This window comes from Mya arenaria, chromosome 15 (assembly GCF_026914265.1).
Source record: "Mya arenaria isolate MELC-2E11 chromosome 15, ASM2691426v1".
Taxonomy (NCBI): Eukaryota; Metazoa; Mollusca; class Bivalvia; order Myida; family Myidae; genus Mya; species Mya arenaria.
In genome coordinates this window covers 43,795,938-43,809,782 of record NC_069136.1, presented here as the reverse complement: position 1 = coordinate 43,809,782, position 13,845 = coordinate 43,795,938, and the positions used below count along the sequence as shown (strand labels likewise).

At 35.8% G+C, this 13,845-nt stretch overlaps 1 protein-coding gene across 1 annotated transcript; it reads right to left on the bottom strand.

Annotated features, from left to right (window-relative positions):
* Positions 1-1,534: 1,534 nt before the first annotated feature.
* Positions 1,535-9,373, bottom strand: LOC128219406 (choline-phosphate cytidylyltransferase B-like). The gene is made up of 7 exons (XM_052927217.1): positions 9,277-9,373; positions 8,771-8,887; positions 7,936-8,087; positions 5,810-5,898; positions 3,511-3,649; positions 2,097-2,196; positions 1,535-1,644 (listed from the first exon to the last, which is right to left on the bottom strand). The coding sequence occupies exons 1-6, from the start codon at positions 9,371-9,373 to the stop codon at positions 2,155-2,157; spliced, it is 636 nt and encodes a 211-aa protein (XP_052783177.1). The 3' UTR covers positions 1,535-1,644; positions 2,097-2,154.
* Positions 9,374-13,845: the final 4,472 nt, after the last annotated feature.

Sequence of the window (13,845 nt, the reverse complement as noted above, 5' to 3'; positions counted from 1 at the left end):
AATATCAAGAATGACTTTTATTCCATACGAACTCAAGTTTTATGGGGAAATAAATATATTAAATTCAATAATAAATGTCTACTATTCAAACACTGGATTGACTCTGGATTTATGTTTCTAAACGATATAATTTCATTATCTGGTGAGATAGACGTGAGAAGAATTGTGCAAACGTTAAAAGTGAAATGTAACTGGATTTCAGAGGTAAACACAATAATAAAAGCTATCCCAAACGACTGGAAAATTGTAATTAAATCAACTCAATCTGTAAACACAAAGGTTAAAACGTGTTTTAATCCTAAATACGGTCAAAAGCTGTTAGACGATCTCACTAATAAAGATATTTATCATATTTTTTGTAACGCTGTATTTAAAAAAAACCTTCATACATAAATACTGGCAAGAAACTTTCAACAAACCAATCAACTGGCGATCATGGTATTTTATTTTACATTGGATAGTTCCAGAAAATAAAGTTAAACAGTTCAAGTTCAAACTACAACATAACATCATGGCTACAAATCTAAACCTATTCCGCTGGAATATCTCACCAAGTCCTCTTTGTAATCACTGCAACCAAGTCGAAGACTATGACCACTTTCTTATTAATTGCTCGTATCTTTCTCATTTTTGGTCGAAGATAAATGACACCTTTAAACATTGTTATATATATAAACAGATGAAAAGCCTCGAAATACTTATAATTGGATATAAAATGAATAAAAGAATATAATACTATCAATACTATTCTATCTCAAATAGGTTACTGTATTTACAAATCGTACTTTTTATCTGAAAGAAGGCAAATATTTGTTAACTTATTTGCATTATTAAATGGCGACCTTTTGATTATTCAGACATTATATAAGAATAAAGGATTTCATTGTCCTTTTCTCAATAAGTTCATTATGAAATTTAAAAACAACTAAAGAATATTCTGTTAACAAGTTATATTTATTTAATAAAAATGCAATGTCTTAAGATAAATAGTTGTATATCATGATTTTCTTGTTCATTATTTGTCATGTTTATGATTTGTATATGTTTTTATGAACAAAAGAATCACCTCTCAGTGATTCCAATAAGAAAAAAAAAAATTAAAAAATTCAAAGGTAACAGAAAAGGCTAGAAATAAATCAAGAAAAATATCACACAGAAGCATCCAAGAATTGAAAATGAATATGTTTAAATTCAACATGTTTTATTTCTTATTATGTATTTGGTGTGTCAAAATTGTCTAGTAATGTAATATTTGAGTCATTTATTTAATTGGAATTATACGGTTACTTGGAAAAGTAACAAGCGATAGCTCATACGTCTATCTATAGGTATTATCAATGAACCATAATAATTCCACAAAATTAGTAATCATATTTCTTTAATAGATATCTGCTAAGGTAAAACAATTAAAATCACAGATAACAGTTTACATGTTGTTTTTTGTTCAAACTTATTGCATTAAAAGTCATCTTCATCCTCGGAACACTCATCTGATTTGAGCTCCTTTGAGGCGCACATGTTCTCCGCGGCCCGTTTTGATCTTCGCTTCCTGTGTGAAGACTCGGGGGAGGGTCTTGTGGAAACGCTCTCGTCTGCTTGATCATGTACTGGTACAGGAAAGATGGCTCGCTTCATCCATGATACCTGTTACCGAATTGACAAAGTAAGATTGACAAATGACATGAACTTGACTTTGGTCCGAAATACGCACCTCTTCATTCTACCAATTTACCAAAACAAATCCGAGAAGGAAGGGGATTATAATATTGTTAACATTAACGTTATGTTAAGTTTTGCCAGATACAGAACATATCTTTTTTTAATCAATTTTTATGAATTTATATCCAGCATATATCAAATGCATCCGATGTACAAATGTGACGCAAGCTGCAAAAAACCTGGAGTCATAGGCCAAAATGAGGTAAAGTGTTATATCAAGTTTTTTTAACATTTTGACTTTGAAAGCGTTACATGTTATTATTTTTATTGTCACTTTGCAAAATGAGAGTAAAAATATAACCACTGACACACTTAAAAACATTAGAGCATAACACAACCCAAAAAATTTACAAACCCGAACCGTAATTCCCACTTACAATCCTCCAATCTCTGCCAAACAGCTCGAGGAAGTTTCCGATAAACTCCTTCCACTGTTTACCCTTGCTCATACCTCTCACTAATCTGTAGCTTCTTTTCCTAGAGGAGAATAGAACACAAGAAAGATTTGATGAGCTGAACCCCTCGAGGGCGTAAAAGTGCGTACCTTTGGTGCTCGATGTAATCAATTTTGGAAATCGATTTGAATCGATTAAAAGTTCTGGCTCACTTGAGGGCCATCCACACTCAACATCAAATAAAAACGGTTATGTCGATTACAAGGGCTCTTAAGTGCGCACCAAATTTGCGCGTTTTGGCCAAGTTTGCGTTTTTTGGTGCCCCATCAAAGCGGTTTTGGAAACCGGTATGAACCGGTTTAAAAGTGTGGTTCACTCGAGAAACAAACTTGTGCGTTTTGGCCAATTTCGAGTACTTTGGTGCCCCTTCAAATTCGGTTTGGAAACCGGTTTGAACTGGTTTAAGGTGTGGTTCACTCAAAGGCCTTCTCAGAAAAGTGATCTTTAGAATATAGCTTGATTAGGATTTTTAAATGATACGTATAGGAAATACTTCATATTGATATTGTGTTTCAAGGGATGCACATCATTGAAACCCAGATAAGTCGATAATTAGTATATTTGGTGTCACAACCAAAGCAATGAAGCAACTATACACATACTTAACAATCAAATTAGAGTGCACCAACTCATTTGCTTATTCGAAACGATAAACTTAAAATCATTTTTTTAATTCTAAAATGCTTTAATCCACTGGCAAGCATATAGATGTAATAAATAACAGCATTTGATTATGTTTATACTATATATTTGATTGATAATGATTAATTAAGCTATCCTGTACACAGAAAGAATACATTTTAAATAATCTACATTTATACATGTATGTACATGGGAGTGTTGGCTTTCGGCCATTCATTCGATTGTCCTGTTTTATTTCATACAATATGACCATGAAGATAATGAACTAATATATCCGTTTGCAAAACTTGTAGACAAACCCCAATATAACCATGAAAGTAATGAAAACAGTTAGGCGTGTGCAAGAGGGATCTTATTGACAAACTTCAATATGACCATGAAGGTAATGTACTTATATAGCCGTGTGCAGAATGGATCTTATAGACAAACTCCAATATAACCATGAAGGTAATGTACTCATATGGGGAGAGTGTTTTAGAGTATAATTGTGTACCTCTTACCCAAGCAGTTATGGGTTCGATATCGGCCAGGGTAACATTCTCATGGCCTTTCAAAATGGATATCCGTACTAGTTACTGTTCAGGAAATTGGATTCAAGATGGAAGATAAGTTAGTTACTTAAGCTTTCAGGTTTCGTCACATTTTTTGCTAAAGACATCACTAAACGTTTACAGTATGCTTATCAAAAACGTACCATAAAGAAGCTGACGTTGAGTTGCTTAGCGGTGTAGCCTCGTTGCAAGTTACGCCGGATGTACACCTCATAATCCTTGAGAATCCGTGCTATAACGTCCGTTGTGGATATACCTTCAGTACGCTGAGTTGGCAGGAACCTGCAATGTTAAAATGAAATCTTCATAAAGTCAAAATTAGATTTTGTCTTCATAATTAAAGATATCATGAAACCCTCTCAAGTATAAATATAACAGGATAAGCCAATGAATATCCCAAATCCATTGCTATGTGTCATCACTCCTATGTACAAATGCATGCGTATTTTTCTACATTCTGCATGTACTCTTTCTGTGTAATGGTTAGCTAAATTATTAATTATCAATCCATAAATAAAGTCTTAACGTAAACAAATTGTGGTTTATCATAAGCCTTTCCGTGGTTTACAGCAATTTATCAGTGAAATATAACTTGATATTTTAATGTTTCCAACTGGAAAACTATCCAATAATTTACTGTTATGACATTTTAGCCCGTTCGCGATCCCAAATTAAAACATTAAAGTGCAAAAGACTTTTTCAACGACATCAGTGTGAAGATGGCGTTAATTTTTAGCTCACCCGAGCACAAAGTGCTCAAGGTGAGCTATTGTGATCGCCCTGTGTCCGTCGTCCGTCGTAGTCGTCCGTCGTCAACAATTTGACTGTTAACACTCTGGAGATCACAATTTGGGCACAATCTTATTGAAACATGGTCAGAATGTTACCTTTAATAAAATCTTGGACGAGTTCGATATTGGGTAATTTGGGGTTCAAAACTAGGTCACCAAGTCAAAATAAAGGAAAAGATTGTTAACACTATAGAGGTCACATTTATGAATGTATCTTCAGGAAACTTGGTCAGAATGTCAATAATAATAATTTCAAGGTCAAATTCGAATCTGGATCATGTGCGGTCAAAAACTAGGTCACCAAGTCAAATATAAGGAAAAAAGCTTGTTAACAATCTAGAGGTCACATTTATGAATGTTTTTACATGAAAGATGGTCAGAATGTTTATATTTATAATCTCTAAGTCAAGTTTAGATCTGGGTCATTTGCGGCCAAAATTTAGGTCATTAGGTTAAATCATAGGAAAAGCTTGTCAGCACTCTAGACGTTACATTTATGATTGTATGTTCATGAAAATTGGTCAGATTGTTTATATTAATAATCTCTAAGTCAAATTCGAATCCAGGTCATGTGTGGTCGAAAACTAGGTCATTAGGTCAAATCATAGAAAAAGCTTGTTAGCACTCTAGAGGTCACATTTATGACTGTATGTACACGAAACTTAGTCAGAGTGTTTATATTGATAGCTCTAGGCCAAGTTCGAATCTGGGTCATTTGCGGTCAAAAACTAGGTCACCAGATCAAATAATAGGTAGAGCATGTTAACACTCTAGAGGCCACATTTATGACCATATGTTCATGGTTCACTTGATCAGAATGTTATTCTTGATGCTCTTTTGGTAGAGTTTGAAACTGGGTAATCAGAGGTAAAAAACCAGACCACTAGGTCAAATCACAGAAAAACTTTGTAAACACTGTAGAGGTTACATTCTCTCTTTGATCACCATGAAAATATGTCAGAATGTTTGTGTTTATGAAGTCTATGTCAAGTTAGAAACTGGGTAACCTGAGTTCAAAAACTAAGTCACGAAGTCAAATCATAGAAAACATTGTTAAAACACTGTTGGGGCCATATTTTGGTGCATTTTCATGTAGAACAAGTGTTTTAATCACACTCGCTGCTAAAATATATTCTGAATTAAATGAAACATTTTTTTATGTTTATACTCCAACCATAACAAGAACAGAAAATAAAAATGTTCAAACAAAGACAAGTACGCATCCCTTCTAAGGTAGCAGACCACCAGACAGACATTTCAAATTCTCTAAAACTTAATACCCTCAACTATAATACATGTAGCATTGAAAACTAGTCCTAAATTTATTTTAATTAAGTCCCCTCTTGTTGCACTTTCCATCGCCCTGAAAAACACTTATTCCCCCCCTGTCACAATTGCCCTAGCCCTGAAAACACTTATTTCACACTTGAATTGGATCAGGTGAGCGATACAGGGCCGTCAGGGCCCTCTTGTTTCGTTAAAGTTCTGGTAGGCCATTCGTGAAATAATTATTCTTTTTATGCGCCCTCAGTGAAATATATTGCAATTTATACAATAGCAAACATTTATCCACTATGTTTCTATACTGCGGTCAGGGTTAGCACCATAACATATACTGTAAAAATTTGACAAAAACAACGGAAAAACCAACATTCCGCGAGCCTTAATTACGCTGTACACATCGCCCGCACTATCGGCCCCCGTAAGGTATGGAATGTCGTCGTGCGCAACAAAGTCAATCTGTAAATAAAACCAGATTTAAAGGCATTGGTTTTCAGGCGCATGTGTACTGCCTTTGGCATTATTCGTAATAAGTTATATTGCGAATATGTAGATCAATGTTTTAGTTTTATAATGGCTTAGGTTAAAGTGGTTTCCATACGACGATGACGCTGACGATGCCAACGGCACAAAGCCTAAGCTATTCCACTTGTTTTGTCTGAAGAACAGACAAGCTAAAATGTCTTCAAAAACACAATTGGAATACCTTATTAACACAGTACCAACTACATTTTGCAAGACTTCATCATGCTGGAAAAATTAATGTGTTCATCTTAATTCGGATCTCCATTTACTTCAACACAATAAAAAAGACTGAACCTCATCAAATGCATCGTTTCTTTATCCTTTTCACTTACACCATTTATAAAATTTGCCATTAAAATGCACATGAGTCAAATCTTATACAAAACTACTATCCAATTATAAAATCACCTGTTTAATTCAAAGAGCATTTTAGATAACCTTTGATTCATGCTCTTACAACCTCATACACGTTTCGCCAGTGACATAGAGCCTCATAATGCTCTGATAACCTCATCCACGTATCGCCAGTGATATAGAGCCTTATAATGCTCTTACAACCTCGTCCACGCATCGCCAGTGATATACAGCTTCATAATGTTCTTACAACCTCATACACGAAATCGCCAGTTATATATAGCCTCATAATACTCTTACAACCTCATACACGTTTCCTCAGTGACATACAGTTCATAATATTCTGACAACCTCATACACATATCGCCAGAGACAAAGAGCCTCACAATGCTCTAACAACCTCATACACATATTGTTAGTGACACAAAGCCTTATAATGCTCTGACAACCTCATACACATATCCTCAGTGACACAGTGCCTCATAATGCTCTTACAGTCTCATACACATATCCTCAGTAACACAGTGCCTTATAATGCTCTGACTACCTCATACACGTATCCTTGGTGAAATAGAGCTTCATAGTGCTCTGATATTCTTATCCCCGTTACCTTAGTGACAAAGTGCCTCATAGTGCTCTGACATTCTTATCCTCGTAACCTCAGTAACAGAGAGCCTAATAATGCTCTGACATTCTTATCCCCGTAGCCTTAGTGACAAAGAACCACATAATGCTCTGACATCCTTATCCCCGTTACCTCAGCAACAAAGAGCCACATAATGCTCTGACATCCTTATCCCCGTTACCTCAGTGACGGAGAGCCACATCATGCTTGACATCCTTATCCCCGTAACCCCAGTGACAAAGAACCACATAGTGCTATGACATCCTTATCCCCGTTACCTCAGTGACAGAGAGCCACATAGTGCTCTGACATTCTTATCCTCGTAACCTCAGTGACAGAGAGCCACATAGGGCTCTGACATTCTTATCCCCGTTACGTCAGTGACATAGAGCCACATAGTGCTCTGACATTATTATCCCCGTTTCCTCAGTGACAGAGAGCCACATAGTGCTATGACTTCCTTATCCGCGTTACCTCAGTGACAAAGAGCCACATAGAACTCTGACATTCTTATTCCCGTTACATCAGTGACAGAGAGCCACATAGTGCTCTGACATTCTTATCCCCGTTACCTCAGTGACAAAGAGCCACATAGTGCTCTGACATTCTTATCCCCGTAACCTCAGTGACAAAGTGACACATAATGCTCTGACATCCTTATCCCCGTTACCTCAGTGACAAAGAGCCATATAGTGCTCTGACATCCTTTTCCCCGTTACCTCAGTGACAGAGCCTCATAATGCTCTGACATTCTTATTCCCGTAACCTTAGTGACAGAGAGCCACATAGTGCTCTGACATTCTTATCCCCGTAACCTCAGTTTTTTCATTTTTTCATCACATAATTAAGGGGTAGCGAACTAACAAAAATAAGGAAAAAAACATCTACCTATCTACCTATCCCTCAAATGTTCGACAATTAAACTAAACCAAGTATATGTTTTAAGTGTGGCCCACTGGTACACTGATACACTAGCAAGTATGTGAATGTACCTTATGTTTTTCAAGGTATTCGTCAGTAAGTGTCCAGGGTGCATCAGTGACCACCTCGTCCACGTATCGACAGTGACGCAGAGCCTCGTACCTCTCACTCTCGTTCATCACTGTACGGCCTTTTTTCCTGTGGGTCAGCTCATCGTTGCAAACTGATGAATACATGAGAAGGAAAATAGTATTTTAAAATTTACATTTTGCAAAGAAGTTTAGAACGTTGATTCCTTGGTTAGCGACAAATATGAAAAGTTTAATAAGGTTGGTAAGAGCTCTTTATTTCAACAAATGATGAGGTTAATAAGTTGGACATGAGCTGCATACAAATGTTTTATGGAGAAAAAAATACATTTGCGAATTAGCTCTTATTCAGTTCAACACGTCAACACCTCATGATCTTTTTTCATTCTTGTTCAAATGTTGTTGTTTTTTTCTCAGCCAAATGTGTTCCTTCACAGAACTTATTCCTGCTAATAATGTCACAAACAAACAAATAAGTTTTAGTATAAGCACAGTAACAGGAACATGCATTACCGAACATATATCGGGGATGTAATTGAAAATACAAGGGCACAAATTGTGACCTACACCCCTTAACTCAGAATATAACAAATAAGCCCTGTATGTGAAACAGAGGGTAGGGCGGGGGTAGGGGGCTCCCCAAGATTTTTTTCTTAGTGTAAAATCATTCCATTGGATGAATTCTATGCATATTTCTTTTGTCATATTGACATTAAAAGTTCACCTGGACAACTCCTTTAACATATCCCTCGGGTCTGTCAGTACATTCTATTATTTTGACGCTAAGACTGCTTTAACACTGAAAGAACAACTGTACCTCCGACAATCAAGTATGTGTTCGGAAAAGCACATTTAGCCTGCTCCAGTTGCCTAGCGTGGCCCGAGTGGAACATGTCATAAATGCCATCAGCGTATACTCTTACACGCCTTGGGGCTGTAAACAAGAACAGAGAAGACATGAGCATCACTAGATACGTCATAGAGTTTAAGCTAAAGAGTTATTCATCCTGTTTCATTTTAGTGAAACATTTCGGGGGGTTTTATCTGAAAGAAAAATTCGATATTATAAAGTAACGGTTTAAAGCTAAAAACATTTATCAGCTTCTGTTTGTCTAATTTCACCTAATTGTCAGAAGTTCACCTCTGATACTAGCTATACACTATGACATGTACATCGAAGTGATGCTCGAGTCATCTTATTTGTAGCATTGATCATTTAAGGAGTGAACAGATTTTTTAAGTAGATCCCAGAACTTTATTCAACGTACTTTACTGCCGTTACTCTATTTTTAGTAATTTCCCGCACCTCATAACAGTAATAACTTGTATACATTAGACTTACAGGCACGGAGCTTGTGAACTTGGGTAGGGCTCCCAAGCTGGGGTCAGACTCGTGACCCTTCTTTTCACCACTGTGCATCTTCACTCGTTGAAAATAAACAGACAATCATATGATAATTCCGTTTTGCAACAATTTACAGAATTTGTAAGTCAGAGACCTGGACTTATGACCTGCTTTTTACAGCTGCTAATTTTTACCCGCTGAAATAGGGAGATAAACACAGTATCTCAACTTTCTGTCTTATAAAATCACAGAGGAGCAAAATGCAAACTCCATGGGCGGGGTAGATTTTTTACACAATGTCAATATTTGTACACTAGAGGACCCCTAGATATTGCCAAAGTCAAATATCTTAGCTCTGATTTCTCAACGGAAACATTTTTTTCTAACAAGTTTGAAAGAGTCCAAGGATCATTTAAGTGAAGTTAAATGAAAGGAGAATGTCCACGAAGACTTATTTTCGGACTCGCTAAGTCTCCAAAGAAACAAAAGCCATTGACACATGTTAAAGTAAAATATAAATTGATGCCAAGATGAATAATATTATGTTCGCCTACATCAAACTTGCTAACGAAAAATGATGGCATATGTGCATCCTTGAACAGTTTTGAACTTCTAACTCAGGAAAAATATCTGTTTACAAACTCCCTTCAACTCTTATTCTCACACAATCACTCTCGCTCCCTCGGTCTCCATAACCAGCATAAACTAATATCGTGTACATATTTATTAAACTTTTCGGAAAAAAATCACTTTCTTTTGACTAAAAGAAAAAACATATATAACTATGTCAACAGATATGTTTCCCAAAGGTCGATTTAATTAGAACGGATAAGAGACTGGTACTTTACTATTGTTAGCATTGTTCTTCATTTCATGTTAATTTCTTATTCTTTCGCGAATATGGCTGAATAAAGGCTTAGAGTGCACCTCCGTGTGCCTAACCTTTTGACCCTGCGGTAAATAAGGAGATATCATTTAAGGCAATTGTAGACGACGAACGGATGGACGGATGAATGACATCGCCAGACATTCCGCAATAGCTCACCGCATTTTGTTTATTTTGATATGGTTTAACATATTAACAGCTCATCGTCACATAACATGAAATACAAATACACCTACTCATTCAATAAATAATCATATAGTTACATGAAAATGCGTTGAAAAGTTTTTTTGTATATTATAAGATAATTTGAGTAACGCAATGAAAATCAAAATACAACGACAAATCATTATGGAAAAATACAATGTATAGATAAGATAAAATCAAAGTCATACATTAAGCTGATTAAATTCTTATTTCAAAAGCTTTTAAACATCTATTCGCTGATTTAAATTATTTTGATTATAAAAACCTTTCTTTATTGAACGTCTCAAATTAACCTACGTTAAATAACTTTTTTACAATACGGCCGTAATTAAAATATACCAGCAATGCAAAACACCAATAATCATGAATAAATAACAATCGCTGACCTGAATTTAACTTCTGATTACTGACAATCGCGACCCTCTACTGCCCAAAGACCGCTAGGAGTTTATACACAATCAAACAACGGTCAACATACTTTTTCCAAAAATGTTATTTCACATTTGTTCATGGAAATGGATTAAAGTACATTGACTAATTTGGAAGGTTAATTGTGCAATTTAGGTATTCCACCCTATTAAGCATTATTTGTCATAGTGCCAAAGCATACCGCACATTAGTGCCACCACATTCACGTCTTTGAATGCCGCACAATGCTTGGTGTAAAATATGCCAAAATTATTCGTCGGGTTTAAGACACAAATCTCATCTGGGTCAAGTCTAGCTTGAGATTTTGAAAATATAGACAGAAATGAACTTTAACAGCAGTACAGTCAATCTCATCACGGCACGGCCTTTTTCAAAGGATATATATAATCAAATAAATATTACGACACTTTTCTCATGATCTGTATAACGTCTCGTTCGAAGTATAAATGTGCGTCTGCTCACCCTACGCAGTTTTGGCGGATAAGCGTTTACACACAAAACTAGAAGTCTGTCTGTCTACGATTCCACTTAAACCCTCTTGCACGTGTTTTGAAACTTTGGCTTAAAATGACGCATATTAAAACAAAATTACAAAAAGATGTATTTCTTTAATTCATTCACTAAAATTGTGTTAATGAGATTCATTTAATACTGTCTTTTTCATGAGCCTTTCGGGATTGCATGTGAAAAAAACTCGGGAATAAGTATAACGCTTAACAAAAGCCTTTGTTTGGAGTCGCTCAATTTAGAGGGGGTAAAAACACAAGAGTGCCAATATTGATGACATTAAGATATGTGTATGAGGTGGAGAGAGTTATGAAAAACGCTCGATTTCTAGCAGGCTCGGGAATGTCCATCGACAAAGACTATCCAGTAGAGATAAGTCAAGCGCGTAAAACCTCTGGCCAACGTATAAAGATTATAGGGCCAAAACCCGCTCAGCCAGAACTCAACTCTGATACCCGGCGGCGATTGTTGGTAATTGGCAGACCGTGCAGGATGAATTTCCTGATTGGCACAGATTACTCAACCGACCGTTGAAACGAACACAACCTGTACCGGAAGTAGTGATATCCGACGGCGCGGTCGGAAGCACATATACACAACCACCGGTAACAACAACAGATGCTACGCAGATGCTACGACAGTCCGTTCCAAGAGTCAACGCTAATCAACCGTCTACGTTTACAGACTGGAAAAGTCCAGCTAATAGTGTTGTGAATAAGAATGCCCAACCTTTGACAATAGGCTGAATAACACCCAGACTAAATGTGTGCATGCTAATCCGTTTTCGGCACTTGAAAGTGGAAATTCGCAATCGCAATCAGCAGAACATACAGCAGAACAGTAATCCGCGTGCTATTGTTGACAAACAAACGCCACGTGGTAGACCACAATCACGTGCGAAAGCTGTAGCCAATCCAGGCAGAGCAAGGTCAGCCAGTGCACAAATACGACGAGCTACGTCATCAACCACAAGAAAAGCAACCAATGGGAAAGACAGCTCACATGGTTCTACGCAAGGTCACGCGAAATACGAAATCTACAGTTAAGTTCGCGTTGATAAATGTTCAAGGTTTAATTACCAAACGTCAAAATAAATTAAATTATCCAGAAGTAAATATCATTTTCAAAAATAATGACATTATTTGTTTTACTGAAACATGGGGATCTGAAGAATTTGATTTTGCTGTTAAAGGTTTTGATGTTTTTATTTTGAATAGAAAAGAGAAAGTAATTGGCACAACCCATAATTCTGGAGGGATAATTATTTATGTCAGAGATAAATTTGTGAGTAAAGATATGTTTATCATGGAGCATAGTGATACACGTATTTGGATTAAACTTGACGGTAGATTTTTTCAATTTCAAAAATGATTTATTTGTTTGTCTTAGTTATGTTATTCCAAGTACGTTAAGCAGGAATGCTCTTGTTGACACTAACACATACAATGTTATCATGGAAAATATAATACATATTCAGGATAAGAACGGTGAGGAAAATTGCTTATTTTTGTTACTTGGTGATCTAAACTCTAGAATAGGGCTTTTGCCAGACTTTGTTTCGGAAGATACTGAATCGTTAACTCATTTAAATATTTTACCAGACGATTATAATATTGATAATATTTTACCTAGGCTATCGTTTGATAAAGGTACTAACGCTAATGGGTCATTACTGTTGGATTTTCTAAAACAGACAGGTTTACGAGTTGCCAATTGGCGTGTATGTGGTGATAAAGGTGCATTTACATATATAGGAAGATCTGGAGCTAGTCTTGTAGATTATTGTATTGTTAGTGAGAAGTTGCTTAACCATTTTACGACATTTACCACAAATGGTCCTAATATATTATCAGATCATTGTCTTGTTGAATTTTCATTAGAAGGTAATGTTGATAAATTGAATGTAAATAGTATTACTCTAAATGGTATACATGTAACAAAAACGGTAGATGACCATTATTTCAAATAGAAGTCAGGCAATAAATATGACTTTGTTTGAAGTATATCTAGTGAGTAATTCAAGCACAGTATGTTTGAACTGAACTGTAATATTGATAGAGCGAATAGTAATGATGATATTGATCAATGTATTTATAACCTGTTATCATGTATTGAAGGTGTATGCGAGCCTATATTCAGTAAACGGATTAACAGTCAATCGCTTAATAGTGGAAATACCAATTATGTAGATAGTATCACATCAAGAATATCGAACCCGTTATTTGACCATGTTGTTCAAGATAAACGAAAGGATTTTTATTGTAAACTTAATTTATACAGTGATTTAAATAGATTAGCGATGGTACAATCAAGAAGTATTTATAAGAAAAGTGTACACCCGTTTAATTTTGTGAAGGCCAAGGATAAAACAAATGTTTTATTACAGGCACGAGTCAAAAATGCAAAGTTATAGTGGCGCTTGTCAAAAGAAACCTCTCGCGTAAAATCTCCACATAATATCTCCTTAAATACGGTCACGGAATATTTTAGAGCAATTAATAATCCTGAAGATAGATTTTTT